General features: G+C 37.0%; 4 protein-coding genes across 6 annotated transcripts; 3 read left to right on the top strand and 1 right to left on the bottom strand.

The window, feature by feature from the left end:
* Nucleotides 1–818: 818 nt before the first annotated feature.
* LOC9325154 (pyrophosphate--fructose 6-phosphate 1-phosphotransferase subunit alpha 2) lies at nucleotides 819–5,296 on the top strand. The gene is made up of 18 exons (XM_021035846.1): nucleotides 819–1,085; nucleotides 1,513–1,685; nucleotides 1,775–1,887; nucleotides 2,025–2,099; nucleotides 2,184–2,297; nucleotides 2,422–2,489; nucleotides 2,609–2,692; nucleotides 2,836–2,889; nucleotides 3,124–3,204; nucleotides 3,293–3,386; nucleotides 3,478–3,551; nucleotides 3,665–3,775; nucleotides 3,878–3,922; nucleotides 4,001–4,057; nucleotides 4,199–4,303; nucleotides 4,388–4,504; nucleotides 4,621–4,724; nucleotides 4,803–5,296. Exons 1-18 carry the CDS (start codon nucleotides 996–998, stop codon nucleotides 5,095–5,097), a joined length of 1,854 nt encoding a protein of 617 aa, XP_020891505.1. The 5' UTR covers nucleotides 819–995; the 3' UTR covers nucleotides 5,098–5,296.
* Nucleotides 5,297–6,075: 779 nt separating this feature from the next.
* LOC9323709 (cyclin-dependent kinase B2-1) lies at nucleotides 6,076–8,226 on the top strand. The gene is made up of 8 exons (XM_021035194.1): nucleotides 6,076–6,464; nucleotides 6,762–6,903; nucleotides 7,005–7,066; nucleotides 7,158–7,269; nucleotides 7,380–7,473; nucleotides 7,573–7,642; nucleotides 7,725–7,863; nucleotides 7,943–8,226. The coding sequence occupies exons 1-8, from the start codon at nucleotides 6,238–6,240 to the stop codon at nucleotides 8,036–8,038; spliced, it is 942 nt and encodes a 313-aa protein (XP_020890853.1). The 5' UTR covers nucleotides 6,076–6,237; the 3' UTR covers nucleotides 8,039–8,226.
* Nucleotides 8,227–8,228: 2 nt separating this feature from the next.
* LOC9325152 (protein PIN-LIKES 3) lies at nucleotides 8,229–10,530 on the bottom strand. Its single transcript, XM_002887598.2, has 9 exons — nucleotides 10,095–10,530; nucleotides 9,932–10,011; nucleotides 9,724–9,848; nucleotides 9,505–9,626; nucleotides 9,264–9,416; nucleotides 9,097–9,189; nucleotides 8,904–9,004; nucleotides 8,565–8,803; nucleotides 8,229–8,482 (listed from the first exon to the last, which is right to left on the bottom strand). The coding sequence occupies exons 1-9, from the start codon at nucleotides 10,230–10,232 to the stop codon at nucleotides 8,358–8,360; spliced, it is 1,176 nt and encodes a 391-aa protein (XP_002887644.1). The 5' UTR covers nucleotides 10,233–10,530; the 3' UTR covers nucleotides 8,229–8,357.
* Nucleotides 10,531–13,802: 3,272 nt separating this feature from the next.
* LOC9323708 (AT-rich interactive domain-containing protein 5) lies at nucleotides 13,803–18,111 on the top strand. Of its 3 annotated transcripts, none has more exons than XM_021035914.1 (14): nucleotides 13,803–14,003; nucleotides 14,248–14,667; nucleotides 14,809–14,942; nucleotides 15,038–15,077; nucleotides 15,481–15,533; nucleotides 15,616–15,661; nucleotides 15,943–16,035; nucleotides 16,403–16,525; nucleotides 16,613–16,661; nucleotides 16,751–16,814; nucleotides 17,091–17,157; nucleotides 17,349–17,399; nucleotides 17,647–17,739; nucleotides 17,832–18,111. In XM_021035914.1, exons 2-14 carry the CDS (start codon nucleotides 14,263–14,265, stop codon nucleotides 17,925–17,927), a joined length of 1,314 nt encoding a protein of 437 aa, XP_020891573.1. In that variant the 5' UTR covers nucleotides 13,803–14,003; nucleotides 14,248–14,262; the 3' UTR covers nucleotides 17,928–18,111. The 3 variants fall into 3 exon arrangements, with proteins under 3 accessions (XP_020891573.1, XP_020891574.1, XP_020891572.1); XM_021035915.1 differs by lacking the exon at nucleotides 13,803–14,003 and adding an exon at nucleotides 14,010–14,116; XM_021035913.1 differs by lacking the exon at nucleotides 13,803–14,003 and adding an exon at nucleotides 14,010–14,204 and having other exon boundaries at nucleotides 14,235–14,667.
* The last annotated feature ends 387 nt before the right edge of the window (nucleotides 18,112–18,498 follow it).

The following is an 18,498-nucleotide window of genomic DNA, read 5'->3' as shown; positions in this document are numbered from 1 at the left end:
TTTTATGTATATTTTACTACCTTGTTACATATAATTTGAACATCTGATCCCATGGATCATGAGTTCATGAAATTCGGTTACTAGATATCATTAAATAATGAGAGCCCTTTTTCTTATTGTCGACAAAGTAAAGAAAGCCAAAAAAGCCCAAATCAGGTCAAAAAGATCAAATATCCATATTTTTAAAGATCCATGTGCATAATTACTTAAATAAATATACATTGGTAATGGTACACAATATCTACATATATATCTGTGTGGATAGTATTTTCAGGCAATACTTGGGGAGGAGGGAATGAGAGAGTCGTCTCCTTTTATATTTGCATTTATTCCTTTCTTGTAATTACAATATTACCATGTAAGCATATTCCCCTATTGAATGCTATATTCTGTAATATTTCCTTCTTCTTTTTTTCTTCTCCCAACTTCCATTTCCTTATTTACCCTTCACCTATCGTTTGGTACACATTCACTCTCCCTTTTGGTGGTTCTAGGTGTTCACCATCATCAGACTTAGGTGAGAATTAGCCAACTCAAACTAAACCGCATTTATAAATCTGAACAGAAAACCAACTAAAATTACATACATTTAAGATTATTTGTATCAGTCGTAAAGACTCTAACCCATGGAAAATGTATACAATTTGAATTAAAACAAAAAAAGAAATGAATACAAACCATGTATATAAAGAATTCCGGCGTTAGCTAAAGCCCTTCTAAACAAACAAAAAGCCGAGGCAGGGGTATTTATGCAAGTGGCAGTTTCGTAAATAACCAGAATAACAAGGGGTGATCGAGAAAAAGCTTGGACTGAAAGACAGAAAAAAAGAAGACCAAATTTTGGCTGTTTGGTTGATGGTATCGCCAAGTCCCCCGCACACTATATAAATAGTTTTGACGGGCCAAGGAAAAAAATTTCTCTGAATCCTCCTCTCTGAGTCTCTCTGACACTCTCACCAACCTAATTTCTCCAAAAACCTAAAAAGTTATCCCCCATGGATTCAGATTTCGGAATCCCCAGAGAACTCTCTCCTCTTCAACAACTCCGATCTCAGTACCACCCTGAGCTTCCTCCTTGTCTCCAGGTACTTCTTCTTCCTCTTTTTATTCGTTTCTTCGTACAGTCCTTAGATCTCTTGCTTCCTTCTCTATTTCACTGTCTCCAATGTTTGGATCTCTTTGTTTTTCATTGAAATCATCTATTCTGCTGTTTCGTTCTCTCACAATTCCGTCACCTCGCGAATAGTTTATACTTGAGGAACTTGCAATGTTGGTTCCGTTCATGCAGATCTGGTTACACCGTTGTTATAATCGCGATCTAGGGTTTATGATCCTCTAATACTCGTCCGTTTGCTTTTACGGGTCTGATTTAATATATCAGTTTAGTGTGGTAGGTAGAATTGCCTTTCATCATGGAGTGATAACTTTGAGGCTTGTATTGTTTGAATACGATTTTCTGGATTAGTGATTGAAGCGTAGTTTAATTTGTTCTTGATTCAATGTACATTACAGGGGACTACTGTTCGTGTGGAGCTTGGTGATGGAACCACTGTGGCAAAGGCTGGTGATGCTCATATCATTGCCCGTGCCTTCCCGCATACTCTAGGCCAGCCTTTGGCTCACTTCCTGAGGGCAACTGCTAAAGTTCCTGATGCTCAGATCATTACTGAACATCCAGCAAAGAGGTGTGCATGCATCTGCATATTTATAGTTCTCTGTAGTTGCTTGTTCTGTGGTTATGTTGTTGGTTTGAGCTAGTTGTTTTCTATTGTAGGGTTGGAATTGTGTTTTCTGGAAGACAGGCTCCTGGTGGGCACAATGTAGTTTGGGGTCTTTATGAGGCTCTCAAAGTGCACAACGCGAAGAACACCTTGCTTGGATTTTTGGGTAAGTCCTGTTCTTTATCTGTTAGTTGGTTTTCTTATTTCTTTAACTTCACTGTTTGCTAACTATAAAGTCACGTCTTACTTCCGTATTTATGTGTGCCTGCTCATTAATTTGAAACTTTGGTTACCTGTTAATAGGTGGTTCTGAAGGTCTATTTGCCCAGAAGACCCTGGAGATCACTGAAGATGTCCTTCAAACTTACAAAAATCAAGGTTGGTTGTTTGATAAAGACGTTGTTAAGATCATTCAGAATTTCATCTCTGCTTCTTTCTGACATATAATGTATGTTGTATTAGGTGGCTATGATATGCTTGGAAGAACCAAGGATCAGATTAGAACAACCGAGCAGGTTAATGCTGCACTAAAAGCTTGCACGGATTTGAAATTGGATGGCTTAGTTATCATTGGAGGTACCAAGTTTTCTTCTTTTTCGGGTGTCTGTAATAGTAGATGTCATGTTCTTAATTCGTGTAAATCTGATTGTTGAAGTTCATCACATAATTTTCTAAATAAATCAATGTTTTTATTTGTTAGGTGTAACATCAAACACAGATGCCGCCCATCTTGCTGAATTTTTTGCTGAAGCAAAATGCCCAACAAAGGTCCTAGTTTTTCCCCAGTTTTTCTCTTTCTTTATCTGATCTTGTATTCATGACACAATTTAGTGACAGTTGCTCCTCACCTTATATCGTTAACAGCAGAAATTACCTATATGTTTCAGGTAGTTGGTGTTCCGGTCACTATTAATGGAGATCTTAAGAATCAGTTTGTGGAAGCAAATGTTGGTTTCGATACTACTTGCAAGGTAACTTTAAAATTTAGCTCTTTTTCTTTTTCTTTTACTTACTAGGTTTTGTAGCCAACATTATTTCATTTCCCTCATCAGTCTTTTCAGGTTAATAACATTTTACCCCGTTATTTAGACTAATATTATTCTACTCTGTACAGGTTAATTCTCAGCTCATTAGCAATATCTGCACCGATGCCCTTTCAGCAGAGAAGGTAAATGTTAAATCCATCCAAACGTTATCATGTTTTAGAAAGATTGCTAGGACACTCATAACCATAAAACTGTTCAGTCTAGCTATCTTAATGAATTCTTTTCCTATCGATATATGCAGTTTTGTTGGTCAATAATGTGAAGTTTATTATGGTTTGATAATTGCGAAGTTGGGTTCTTTATGATTCTGTTATCAAATTTTCGTCTAAATAACATACTTTCCTCCATATTGCCAGTATTATTACTTCGTCCGTCTCATGGGTCGGAAGCATTCACATGTTGCCCTTGAGTGTACACTTCAGTCTCATCCCAACATGGTATTCTTGCAATTTCTAAATATATACAATTGACATTCTTGGCAATGCTGTCTCTAGTTTCTCATTTGCATGTGATGGGATTGCTCAGGTGATACTGGGTGAGGAGGTTACAGCATCTAAGCTCACAATATTTGACATCATAAAACAAATCTGTGATGCTGTTCAAGCAAGAGCAGAACAAGGTCTGATAACTAAAATGAGATTGTGGTATGTTGGCAGTGATGTCTTTTGCTTGGTCACTAACTTTAGTTATAAACCGTTTGTTTGTATCAGACAAAAATCATGGAGTCATCCTAATTCCTGAAGGGCTTGTTGAGAGTATTCCTGAACTCTATGCTCTGTTGAAGGTAAGATTCAATACTGGCAAGCATTTCTATCTATCATTTAATGAGCTATATTTTCTGGTTTAGTGAGTGCCAAAACATAGTAAGTATTTACATGTTGACGTTGTGCGATGCAGGAAATTCATGGATTGCTTAAGGAGGGTGTGCAGGCTGATAATATTTCTACTCAGCTGTCACCTTGGTCATCTGCTTTGTTTGAGTTTTTGCCTCCATTCATTAAGAAACAGGTTCTTCTTCTTTAGCATAGGACTTTTCTTTGTTTTTTACTCACATGTAAACGAGTATGTATACTTATGAGTTATGATAAATTGTCGTCTTTGTTGCTGCAGCTACTTCTCCATCCCGAGTCTGATGATTCTGCTCAGCTATCCCAGGTAAGAAGAATGGAAATGATGGAGTCACTGTGCTATAAAAAGTTGGAATTCTAATTTCTCATTTACTTTCTTCCCTAGATTGAGACGGAGAAACTTCTAGCTTATCTTGTGGAGACTGAAATGAACAAGCGCTTGGTATGTTGCTGTCTTTTTCAGTAATCATAATCCAAACCAAACTTACCAATATTTTTTTAATAACCTTGCCTGAATATTCAAGTTGTTCATGGAATGTATAACATCAATCTTGTCTCTAAAACTAATTTTTGAAAATGACAGAAAGAAGGGACCTACAAAGGGAAGAAATTCAACGCTATCTGTCACTTTTTTGGTTACCAAGCTCGTGGATCACTTCCATCAAAATTCGATTGTGACTATGCCTATGTATGTGATCGCCAACTGCACTACAATGCTATTGCAACTTTCATATTTTAGATATTCACACCATTGATTATAACTTTCATGCAGGTTCTTGGACATGTATGTTACCACATCCTTGCAGCTGGTTTGAATGGTTACATGGCAACAGTGACTAACCTGAAGAGCCCTGTAAACAAATGGAAATGTGGGGCTGCACCGATTTTAGTTGAGTTTTGTCGCCTTGATTTAAGGCTAAAGTTTGTTTAGTATATGTGTTATTTCTTTCTGACTTCCAAGTTTCAGTTTTACTGACCCCACTCTCTTCGTATGTTTAACCTTAGGCAATGATGACGGTTAAGCGTTGGTCCCAAAATTCTGGTTCTACTTCGATTGGTAAACCTGTAATTCATCCAGCTTCAGTTGACTTGAAAGGCAAAGCATACGAGTAAGTTTTTTTGTTCCTCACTAAATAACATTAGAATGACTTTGAAGTCAAGTGATAATTTGTCAAATGGTTTTGCAGTCTATTGAGACAAAACGCGCAGAAATTCTTGATGGAAGATATGTACAGAAACCCAGGACCGGTCCAGTATGATGGTCCAGGTGCAGATGCAAAGGCGGTAAGTCTGTGTGTAGAAGACCAGGATTACATGGGGAAAATCAAGAAGCTGCAGGAGTATCTGGATCAGGTGAGGACGATAGTGAAGCCGGGTTGCTCTCAAGATGTTTTGAAAGCGGCATTGAGTGTTATGGCGTCGGTGACTGATGTTCTCACTACAATCTCATCTTCTTCTACCAGCGGTCAGCAATTTGCTTAAGAATTTTAATTTGTTGGTTTTCCCTTAACCATAAACTCCATTAGCTCTCTCTTTCTCTCTTTCCCTCTTTCCATTTTGAAGTCGTCTTCTGATTGGACGGAAACTTTATTGATCAAAGTTGAGTTTAGGAAAAGAATATTCGAAGTTAAAGGATTTGGGTAATGCTTTTAATGGAGAAGTCTGCGTGTCGGTTCACTAATCATCTTGTTACCTTCTCGATCATAATTTGTCACAAGGACTTGTTTACTAATACATCGAATCAAAGTACCTACTGATATAAATATGACAAGTGGACACTAAAATAAAATGATATAGTACGTGGCAAATAAAAAAAGAAGGCGTTTATCAAAGGGTGAATTAGGTGTATAACTAAAACTGATAAATTAATTAAGAAACTAACACACTAATATTGAAAATATAGTAACTAACCATAGAGGGTAGTATAATGACCAAATTAGCCATTGTAGTGGTGGCTAGAGGGGAGGTGGCATGTGGTGGTGGTCGACGGTGGTGGTGGCTGGCGGTGGAGGCGGTGGCCAGCAGCGGTGGTGGTTGGTGGTGGCCGGCGGAGGTTGGTGGTAGTAGTAGCCGGGGTGGTGGTGGTGGTGGCCGGCAGCGGTGGTGGTGGCCAGCAGCGGTGGTGGTGGTGGCCGGTGGAGGTTGGTGGTAGTGGTAGCCGGGGTGGTGGTGGCCAGCGGAGTTCGGGGGTGGTGGTGGCCAGCGGAGGTCGGTGGTGGTGGTAGCCGGGGTGGTGGTTCTCGGTGGTGGCCGACGGTGGCTGGAGATAGAGGTAGAGATGGTGGTTGGTGATGGTGGGGTTGTAGGAAAAAGAAGGGGTATTTTGGTATATATTATAGTAAATATATAGAATATCACTTCACATTTTTTTTTTGGTTAGTTTGTTAATTTAAGTTTTATTTTTGGTTATACATTCAAATTCTCCTTTATCAAAAGACCGCTCCACTCTCGAGTTTGAATTTCGAAAAATCAGTCCGTTGTGAAAAGCCCAACAAAAAGGAATCTACAATTTCAATCTCATTTAATTATATAACCGATCTACACTTTGTTTTCACTTTCCCAACAAGAACCAACTGAGAGACAGAGAGAGCGCCGGAGAAGAAGAATTTGAGCGAGAGAGCGATGGACGAGGGAGTTATAGCAGTTTCCGCCATGGATGCATTCGAGAAGCTTGAGAAAGTTGGGGAAGGGACGTACGGGAAAGTTTACAGAGCCAGAGAGAAAGCTACCGGAAAAATCGTCGCTCTCAAGAAGACTCGTCTCCATGAGGACGAAGAAGGCGTTCCTTCCACCACTCTCCGTGAGATCTCCATCTTGCGCATGCTTGCTCGTGATTCCCACATCGTCAGGTTAGGGTTTTACCTCTGATATGCTGAAATTGCCCCCATTTTTCTCGACCCTGTCTCTTTTGAGTCGCGTTAGGGTTTGTATAGTCGATTTCTCTCACTATCTCGCTTGTTTTCCAGATTTGATAGATCTCAATTTCAAATCTGTTCGGGGACTCTACCAAATGTTATATGATTTAGGCCTGTAGAATTTGTTGATAGATGTTTCCTAGAGTTTGATCTCGATCGCAGTATCAGTTAGTTTTCTTGTGATTGCAAAATCTGTTGCTTCTACGGAATTCTGATTGTCATCTTCTTCAGGTTGATGGATGTTAAGCAAGGACTAAGCAAAGAAGGCAAAACTGTATTGTACCTGGTTTTTGAATACATGGACACTGATGTCAAGAAATTCATCAGAAGTTTCCGTAGCACTGGCAAGAACATTCCAACCCAAACTATCAAGGTTTTTTACCACTTGGATCTAATTGTTTCTGTCATCATCTCTGTCTCTCACTTCATTTGTGCTCACTTGAACTAAACACAACATTCTCAAATTATTCGCAGAGCTTGATGTACCAACTATGTAAAGGAATGGCATTCTGTCATGGCCACGGGATATTGCACAGGTGACTTGTTCTCTGGTTTTCCCTTTTAAGTGATAATGATTTGAGAAAGAGAGATCTCCTGTTCTTACTACTTCTCTTGGTATCATAACAGAGATCTCAAGCCTCACAATCTCTTGATGGATCCCAAGACAATGAGGCTCAAAATAGCAGATCTTGGTTTAGCCAGAGCCTTCACTCTGCCAATGAAGAAGTATACCCATGAGGTAATCAATGTTAACACTGTCTCTTGTATAGTGCTCACATCCTATCCCAGTTTGTATGTATTCTATAAAGCTAGAACTTATGGTTTTGAATCGGTTGTCCATTGCAACAGATATTAACTCTATGGTATAGAGCTCCAGAAGTTCTTCTTGGGGCCACCCATTACTCTACAGCTGTGGATATGTGGTCTGTTGGCTGCATCTTTGGTAAGTGTTCCCTTTCAGCCTCATTGATTTCACTATTCTGCAATATCATCTTGAGTTACTTAACGACAACAATTAACATTGTTTCTTCACCATTTACAGCTGAACTTGTTACCAACCAAGCAATCTTTCAGGGAGACTCTGAGCTCCAACAACTCCTCCATATTTTTAAGCAAGTCTTTGTCCTGATTCTTATACATGACAAACATAAGAAAACCTTTTTTCATTTTGTCGCTCTTCCCTGTAAAACTCAGGTTGTTCGGGACACCCAATGAAGAAATGTGGCCAGGAGTGAGCACACTCAAGAACTGGCATGAATACCCACAATGGAAACCGTCGACTCTCTCCTCAGCTGTTCCAAACCTCGACGAGGCTGGAATTGATCTTCTATCTGTTAGTCTAAATTTCTTTAATTAGCTTTTAAAACAAACTCAACAGACGAACTAATTGCATTCTTGTCTTCCTGTAACAGAAAATGCTGCAGTACGAGCCAGCGAAACGAATCTCAGCGAAGATGGCTATGGAGCATCCATACTTTGATGATCTGCCAGAAAAGTCCTCCCTCTAAGGATTTAAGTCGTCAGTTAGTATCTTTCCCAGTTTTATGTTTTTCTTGTTTTGCTTCTTTCAAGCATATCTCTAGTGTGCTGCTTCCCAACTCTATGAATCATCACTTCTCATTGTTATTTCTTTCTGTTCGAAAATTTGTATCAACGGCTTTGACGTTTTAAGAAATATATGCATAATATCACCTCTGGTTGCTGTTTCTTTCTAGTATTTCTTCTATATATTCTCTATTATACAGGATCCAGTTATCTGGAAGTCCAAGAACAATTCTTGAATAAATAGAACAAAACAATGCATGTAACATGAAAGAGTGCGGGGGTTTAAGCCACAAGCCACATGAAGAATGTTGGCCAAACAGTGAGTGAAATCGAAGCCAAAGAGTAAGTCCAGAGCATAATCACTGAGCATTCACTCTCCCCGGTTCCGAATAATTGTGTAATTGTACCTGCAAAGTTAGTGATTAAATCTGGTAAAACTAATGATGCATCTGATCAGATACAATAAAGAGATGGTTTGCAGCAACGAACCTAGATTCATTGCTGGTGGGACAGCATACTGAAGAAGAAGAACGAATTGGTACAATGGTTCTGAGGTAACTAAATCCAACTTATATGCTCCTCTTACGATTAAAACACCGCTCATAGGCAGCAAAACGTAGCGTGCAACCAAGACACCGATAATACTGGACATTTTCATTCCTGAACTCCTCAAACCTTTGAGTAGGTTTCCTCCTATGATCATGGTCATAGCAGGAACTGCCCCATCTCTTCAGCCACGAGACACAAGACACAGTACAAGCTTTCGAGTGAGTGATTTTTTTCCATGAGATGTTTCATTTTCAAGTACTTAGTATATTCTACAATTACCCCACTAGAGTTACTGAATCTTGAAGAACCCGGAGAGGAGCTTCCGTGCCAATTATCAGCTTCCTTAAAGGAGTAATGAGCCCGATCACAAGCGCGATCATCTGAAAACAGAAGAACAGAAAAGGTGAGAAAGATTACACTCTAGTGTGAGTGATGTCTCGAATGTATAAAATAGAGACACTGAAACACAAACCGCAGCAATACTTGATGGAGCAAATATTGTCTTAAGGTTGACTTTCTCTGACAGTGAAACCAATCTCCGCTTGACTATTTCCCACCTCCCAGCCTGTCACATACACACATAGTCACTACCAACTTTGATAATGAATAGTTATTGATCATGTGAAAATGTGATGAGACCTTTTGGTTGTCTTCTTCTTCTTCCTTAGAAGAAATAAGTGGAACTTTGTAGCTGTCATAGTTAGATTCAACAGAGGGAGGGGTTTCAACGGGAGAGTTCGATAGCACACGCATTAGATTGTATACGTAAGTCCAAATGTATATCGATCCCATCTGATTCATACATACCAAATAGTGTCCTGAATCATGATACACACTGACAACAAAGCCTTGAAAAAGAAGAAGATGAAGAAGAACTTACTGCCATGGAGAGAGCAACATAACCCATTCCATATTTCTGACAACTCTCTGGATCTCCAAAGGGACCTCCTTTTTCTTTACAGACGGCTGGGATTATAATCAGTGGCATATTCCCCAAATTCCCTGTTTTTGGGTTTTCATTCATTACCACATTGATAAGCAAAAACACAAGTCAGACAGTTTCTGAAATCAGACACATTCATGTTATCAAGGTTTTTACCAGCAGCACAACAACCAAGAATGAGACCACGAAGATGTGAAGGAGGCTTAGTGATGACAATAACAATCCAGCCTAATAACGAACCAATGATGAATGTCAACAGAACATTAACCGGCATAAACCACCTGCAAATCATCATTTTCACTATAGTTAACCAAAGAGCAAAGATAAATCTGGACTCAAGATGCAAAATATCATATTGACTTACATTTTGACCAAGCTTTCATATGTAACACTATCAGCTAAACGACTTCCAATAAGCGAAGGACCAAACACATAGAAGACAATCTATACACATCAACAAAACAAAGATTAATTATTGAAATCGTTTAGATTTGTTAAAGAAGAGAGTGATAATATAATTAACGGACGTTGTTCAAATATTTGCGAGCATCTTGACCAAGAAGATTGACACCGTCAAGAGCCATATAAAATCCGACAGATGTTATCAACAGAATCTCCACGACTGGTTTCGATGAAGTTATGAACAGCTCCAAAAGCTTCACCATCTTTTTATTATTAACGCTCGAATCTGTAAATATATAAGTTGATTGGAGGAGAATTGATGGAGCTGCAAGACCACGAAAACAGAGCAATCCGAGAGATCGAAGGGAATGGATTTAGAGAGAGATTATCGTCGTCGGTGGTACAGCTAGACGACAGTGAGAAGCCGCCGTAGAATCCAGAGAAATCGAAACTCTCTCTCTCTCTCTCTATGAAAGAGAAAGAGCGACTCTAAAATTTAGTACAACACTTGCATGGTCGCCTCTTCACTCTATTTAAATTCTTGTCTATCCAAAAAACAGACAAATGCTTTTTTTTTTAAGAAACTAATCTTTTTATTTGGGGCAAACTAATCTATTCCATTTTTATTGTTCTATGCATATGGGAAGAGAATTTCATATTTTCATCCTACGAAATATTATTATTTAGTTTTTATATCATTGTAGTGTATGTACAACTTGGTGTCCGCTTGATCCGGGTCAGACTTTTACACCTTTAAAAAAAAAAAATGAATAGTTTTGTAACTTTGGTTCCGTATAAGAAACAAATTAACGTATCATCGATTTCTAGCTAGCTCCTTTCTGAATTCCAACTTTATGATAACTCGTAAGTTTCTGTACGTCCTTTGATTTTAAAACTATGATAGTTATATTCTTGTATATTTTGCAATTTTTGTAACCTAGTTTATATGTACAAAAAGAAAGAAGAAACAGGTCCACAATTTTTGGAAAACTCAACTCAAGCGGGCTCTTTGTTTGTTTCGTATAACATTCATGAGAATAATAAGGCTTTATCTGAGAAGACAAATTATATCGTCATGCCTTTCGTCACATTGACTACGAAACGTGCCCCATGTTTTTTTGTGATTCTTGCCCAAGATGTGCAGATATTAATGCAAAGTGTTTATCGAATGGAAAAGAACTATAATATTCTTTTTTCATAAACTAAATTGTTTCAGTGACATAATTTTGTATTTTATGTTTATTTATCAACAGATAATATATACTCCCTCTGTTCTTTTATAAATGATGTTTTAAGCTTATATTTTTGTTTTTAAATAGATGGTGTTTTCAGTTTTCAATGCAATATTAATTAGTTTTTTATTGGTTTTGATAATTTATATTATGCATATTGTTATTCTATTGGTTGATTAGATAATAAATGATGTTTTTGTTTACAAATAAACAAAAATTAAATGATTTCTTAATCTGTGTGTATTCTCTTAAAACATCATCTATTAGACCATCTCCAATGTATTTCCCTATTTTTAGTTCTATTTCTATAATAGAGATAAGTTTTCTCTATTTTTACTCCAATGTGTTCCTCTATTTTTTCCTCTAAAAAATTTAACTCTATTTATAGAGGAAAAAATAGAGATTCTCTATTCTCACCTCTATATATAGAGAAAAAAATAGAGATCTCTATTTTAGAGGTGAGAATAGAGGTGGGTTGGAGCAAATTTGACTCTAAAATAGAGTTTAGAGGCAAATATAGAGGTGGGTTGGAGATGCTCTTAAAAAAATGGATGGAGGAGTGTATTGGTGGCCTAAATTAATTGTGTGATGGAAGCTAAGCGTGCCAACGAACCGAATATAAATGACAACGGAAACTACTGTGTGCGAGTTGAGTATTCCGAAAATTGAGTTTTTGAAAATACTACAACGATATGGTCATATGGATTATCATATAAAATATATCCACAAACAGAAAATTGAATACAATGATGAAGACACATCCAGGAAAAACCCTACAACAACAATGACGTGTCTGTCTATCTCTATTTGGCTCGTCATATAACTGCAACAAACCTAATGAAGCCCATGTGAGCTATATATATATATATTTTCATGTGAGCTATATTTATATACGCTTATTATTTATCTACTTATTAGAGCTCGTTTGAGCATGAATAAACTTATTTTGGAAAAAAAAAAAAAAACTTATCTTGGATTCTACTCACACAAGAGACTTGTGAAGATGTATTGTTGAAAGAAGTTAACATTATTTGATATTCTATGATGATACAAGAACACGCGTTAACGTGAACAAAAGATTAAAAAAAAAAAAAGGAACAAAAATATGTCAAATCGAAATGGTCCAGTCATTTTAATGTCCGTCAATGAAAATTACACACTTGACATATATTGAAAATCTTGATATATCTATACTAGTATAATCGCAGTACTTTTGTGATGGGTGGGTAAAAAAGCTTTCGGATATATTGGATATCCGATCCATTTTAAAAATTCCTTCATAAAAAATTTGTTGGGTCGGGTTATATTTAACCCAACTCATACACCGGATATTCCATATTTAATAATTTAGATTTTTAGAAGATTTGATTAAGATTTATAATTATGATTCTCCTATCATCTTTGTTTGATTTGTTTTTAACTGTTTTGAATCATCATATAATACATAAAGTAAAAAAAAAATCAATTTTTTTTTCTGCATATACTGTGATTCGAAATTTTAAAAACGGACATATATTATCCATTTGACGAAAATGTGTGTTCAACGTTCTACATCGATTAAAATATTTAGACAATGATTCAGAATCATATCATAAATAAGAACATTAATAAAATAAATGAGTTTTTTGGCGGGATGGGTTTGGCGGGACGGGTTTTTGAATCAACAATAATAAAAAGATTAAAATATCATTAATCCGCCGCTTCAATACGGATTTAATCCTTTTTTTTAATACAAATCACAGGACGGGTTAAGAAATTACGGAACGGGTTATATTTCGGAAATGATTTATATGGCGGACGAATTTGAATCAATATTTATATACCGCTTTAATACGGGTTAAATCCTCAGTTTATTAATAATTATCTCGTGGACTCGTGGTATACCGTTACTTAATAACAATTGTAAACTATAATATAAATAAATATGTTATAAGGAGATACAATTTACAAAATATTTTTATACAAACTTTAAAATTAAATCATCCCGCGGTGTACCGCGGGTTAAAATCTAGTATATATGGGAGATGCTGGGGTATCAAAGACTAATTCAAAAGAATGGTCCCTAATTCAATAGAATTATGCTTGATCTGTACCATTTTGCTTCGAATGAATGCTCATATTTGTTATCCTTTGGATCCACATCATCATCACCATAACTGTAAACTTAAGCACGTAAATGTATAAGCTAATATATATAATCAGAGACTTTGATTGCACTTCCTCCATCTTAAGTAACTAATTAAAACACCACAAAAATGGAGTAAACTACATATAACCACAGTTTGTTTTATAACAAATCACACAAGAATCAATCTATGGGGAATGGAATGAAGTCCGGATAATTGAAACAGTACACAAACAGAGACGTAAAGAAGTAAAGAACAATCGAGACAAAAGATCGTTGTCTTCTCTTCTTTGTGTTTTGTTGGGCCTAAGATTATAGACCTTAAATATTAAGCCCATATTTTAACATAATGGGCTTCTTTAAGTATATGGGCCATAAAGGTCCAACTTTCTGAAATTTCATTTCCAAATTGTCTAATACCTTTAAATAATCTTGCTATTAAGATCTTCGTTAAAAGCCTTTTTTTTTTTTCTTTCTTTTTTTGTAATGAATTTTTGTGTTCAATATTATCAGTTTTTAATCGTGATTTTTGATCTGCCTCTCTCTCCGTTAAATTGATAATTTTTCCGTTTCTCGCTCTTTTTTTCTCCGCCGGCGTCCTTCAATTTCGCCGGCTGCTAACGAACCCTACCCCGCCACTCCACCGTCTCCGGCGTCGTATTCTCCCGGCGAAACCGGTAACCATATCTTTGGTTTCTTCTATGCACTCCATGATTTCGTGAAGCTCTGCTTTCTAATGCTTTAGTCGTCATCACTTTATCTGTTTGAATTAGAGCAAATCAGTGAGAGAGTAGGACGCAGACTTTTGTTGCATTCCAATTCTCGATAACATTCTCTCTGGAATTATCGATAGTCCGTTTCGAATTATTTATGAATTCTGGATTTTGAATTCATCCTTCTTGTTGTGATGGTATATCTCAGAGAATTAGCTTTTTGATGGCGGACACCGAAATGCAAGAGCAAGATGTGCCTTCTGGTGCTGATACCAAAGGTGTTGTAGTGGAGGAGGAGCCTTCAGAACCAGAGAAAGACCAAAACTCTATTGAAATACCTAAGTCCCCTGTTATCGAGGATAAGACTCATACTCTGGACAGTGATCTTCATTTATCTGATGCTCCCATTACTAATCAAACTGAGGCTAATGAAGAGGTAGGTGGTCACAACAGTGTTGATGGCAAGAATGGTGATGTCGATCAGTCTGAAAAGAAGGTTACTAGTGATGGCGGTCAAGAGGAAACGACACTTGGGGAATCAATTCCTCTCAAGGGGGAACCATCCAGTCCGCATGTTCCAGAAAAAAGTGTTAAGAAGTGGAAGACATGGTTGTTGAGTGATTCTGAGGTGATGACAGCACGTTTTTATCGCATTTGAGACAACTAGCCTGCTTGCATCTGCGTTAATCGTTGAATATCATTTTTTTTTTGGTGAGATTTGTGTTCATCAGCGGCTCTATTTCATTACGAACTCATGTGTTTTTTACAGGCCAGGGAAGTTGATGAAGCAGGGACACCACCGAATCAAGAGGCGTTTATTAAAGAAGTGGAGGCCTTCCACAAGGAGAATTTCCTTGAATTTAAAGCCCCAAAGTTTTATGGACAGCCCTTAAATTGTCTCAAGTGAGTTGTTGAAAGTTTTGTTTTAATTCTTGGGAAATCCCATATTTTTGGTTATTCCTTTGTTTGACTTCTGCATGCTTTACTTTTAAATGTAGGCTATGGAGAGCCGTCATCAAGTTAGGTGGCTACGACGTGGTAATGATCTACTTTCGAACTTTGAGAGATTTTATGTTTACTAAGATCTTCTCCTCCCTCTCCCCAGTTAGTAGGTTAAAAATCTTCTATTTTATTATATACAAGTTGGTGGTTTATACGTTTTGGGTTGTACGGGTTGTATAACCCGTGAACTATAGTATCCTAGAAAAGTTAGTTCTTGTAGCTAATGAATGAGAAGATGATTTAAGACCAAGGAATGTCTGCCGGGAATAATTAAGTGTATGTGTTAATTATGTTATGTCTCTGTTTTGGCAACTGAACTTGCTTAGTGTCATCTGCTTTGTTTGAAAGTTTAGACTCAATTCTAGCCCACCGCCCACGTTGCTTGAAACTCTATGTCTGTGGTATTCAAAATTCCTGTGATTTTCATTTTCTTATATAGGTCACCACATCTAAGCTATGGCGGCAAGTTGGAGAATCCTTCCATCCTCCGAAGTATGGCTTGTTTTGTCCTCAAACTCCTCAACCCTTTCCGTTTTTCGTATGAAATTGACTTACCACATGTTTTGTTATTCAGAACATGCACTACAGTCTCCTGGACATTCCGCATTTTCTATGAAAAGGTGAATTTGATTTTTGTGTTAAGTACTGAATGTGCATTGATATTAACGAGTTAGTACTAGTTCAGTTTAGTTCATACATCTTCGATTCAGACAATCTTCTTTTGCTCCTTTTTCGGTAGTGTGTCTGAGACTAGCTAATTTCGTTTTATCATTATGTTGTGGTTTAGTAGCCTCCTAATAGTTTATTTGGATTGACTCCTTTGTAACATGGAGTCTGGTTGATTTCTATCCTATCAAGATGTAGAAACTTCATTATTTGTATCCTTATTTTCCAATTGCAGGCACTTTTGGAGTATGAGAAGTATTTAAGGCAAAATGGTGAGCTTAACCTTCCTGGTTCAGCTTCTCTTCCGTCTTCAGGCCTTGAAAAAGAGGTTAGAATTCCTATGAAATTGTGTAATTCTTATGCTTTTGGGTAGGTGAACACTTTTGAGAGGAGGTCAATTTAAGAGTAGGTTAACCATGTTGTAAAATTAGATGAAGTGAAAGCTCTGCAGTTCTTTCATAAAATGATTTTATACAGATGGGAATTTCGGGCATGCGTAATATCAGCTTAACATGTTGAATACTACTCTCTGCAATCTGATTGAATAAAGCTGTACCGTTTTGTGTTAAACGGGAAGCATAAGAAATAATATGTACACAACTCAGATAATTACCAATTTTAAGCTCCATAAAACAGAATTTTAAACTTTATTTGCCTTCCCTTTTTCTCTCATTGATATAAGGGCACTTATGTAGGCAACTAGCCATCAAGCTTCAGGGTCAGGCAGAGCACGAAGAGATGCTGCAGCTCGTGCTATGCAAGGTTGGCATTCTCAGCGCCTTCTTGGATCTGGGGAGGTTACTGAGCCTATTGTTAAGGTTTCTATTTAGATCTTACCACGTTTCATAATTCACCATGCACAAACTTGCGCTTCAACATGATTCTGTTTGTACATATTTTTTCAGGATAAAGGCTTGAATTCAACCCCAAAGCAAAAGAACCTCAAAAACATTGGTAATATTCCTAAGCAATGCAATGGCTATTATTCTCCACTACCTACAGAATGATTACCTAATGCCACTGTGTTTAAATGTTCTTTTCAGGTGTGCAGAAACAAAAGACAACAACCGGCATGGACCTTGTTTTTTCACATGAATCAGAAAAACAGTTACGAAAGCTAATCATCTCCTGTATCTTTGAGTTGCTTATGCAAGATTGCTTTACCATGTGCGATTGCATACAATCTTATCCATCGAGAAAACTCTGTTTCATTGTCAATGTTTGGTAGATCATAAGCACTGTTCTCTGAGTGGTAGTTGTAAGAACTGCCATTCCAGAAATAGTGCAGGAGATTAAATGAATACAGAGAATTTTGTAACATGTCTTTTCATTTCTTTTTTCTCATCAAAGCAAAAGATTAATAATATGGTTTTGGCTTGATAGGTCAACTGCCGAGGTTATAGATGTTGGACCCCCTGCAGACTGGGTGAAGATAAATGTCAGAGAAACTGTGAGTACCTCTGCCGTTTTTCCTCTCATATAATGTAACATTTACCCAATTCTTGAAATTAGAGGCATGAGAAAGAAAGAAAAGTCAAAAACAAGACTGCCTGAAGAAAGGGAAATAACTGCAATCTGGCACTTTGTTTGATACGGAATTCTGAAATGTTACCAAATTTATTTTGTTGTCTTTATTTACAGAAAGACTGCTTTGAGATATTTGCCCTAGTACCTGGACTTCTTCGCGAAGAGGTGAGCTTTTCTCCTTGGAATTCAATCTCTTAAGCTTCTTGATCAGTGTCTTGTCACTGACGTGTACCAAGAGATGAATGTTTAGTTCAAAGAGTGTGACTGATTCCTACGTTATAGATGTGAACATATACTGGATTCTAATCTTAAATACACACATTGTTGTTAGTTGTAATGAATTTCATAGTAATCTTTTGTGTCATCGCACACAGAATATAGTTCCTCAGTATAAGTTGATTTCTACTTTCAGGTCCGCGTTCAGTCAGACCCTGCAGGGCGGCTAGTAATAGCAGGCCAACCTGAGCAACTTGACAATCCTTGGGGAATCACACCCTTCAAAAAGGTTAAGAGTCCTCCAAGTCTAATACTCCAAACAGAGCCATGTTTGCTAATTGAAGGATAGTTGTCATTTGTTTTCGATTTTGGTTTTCGTAGGTTGTGAACTTTCCAGCAAGAATCGATCCACTTCACACGTCAGCGGTTGTGAGCCTACATGGTCGACTGTTTGTGCGAGTCCCATTTGAGCAGTGACCGGTCTCATCCCAAGTGAGCTTGTTCTTTATTTGTTTCTTTTAGGAATTCGTTTGTATCAGAACTAAAAAAGACGAACGTTAGCAAATGTGATAGTTCTGACTGTAACTTGAGTTCTGAATATTAAGGTAGAGAAACGAATATTGATGTTCCATATCAAGTTAAGGGCGTGTTCGTTTGATCATCCGGCATTTCTATCCAGATGGTTCATCTAAATGTTCCATCTGAATGTTGTTTGATTCAATTTTTAAATGTTTATTTGGATGGAGCATCTTTTGTTTGTTTGCTTAATTTTTATAAATCTTTATTTCCATCTAGATGACTTTAACAAGAAAATGACTAAAATACTCATACTTTTAATCTAATTATATTTTAATTTTAATTTTAGCTATATTAATTTAATTATTGCTCTAAAATAGATTTACAAATAAATAATTTCAAACTATGATTTTAACATATAAAAATTAATTTTACGGTTTTAGCGGAAAAATATGATATTACGGTTTTGACGGGAAAATATGATTTTCCAGAAAATATGATTTTACGGTTTTGGCGGAAAAATATGTTTTAC

Source organism: Arabidopsis lyrata (genome assembly GCF_000004255.2).
Source record: "Arabidopsis lyrata subsp. lyrata unplaced genomic scaffold ARALYscaffold_2, whole genome shotgun sequence".
NCBI lineage: Eukaryota > Viridiplantae > Streptophyta > Magnoliopsida > Brassicales > Brassicaceae > Arabidopsis > Arabidopsis lyrata.
The sequence above is the reverse complement of the archived record's forward strand: the minus strand, read 5'-3'. Positions and strand labels throughout refer to the sequence as shown.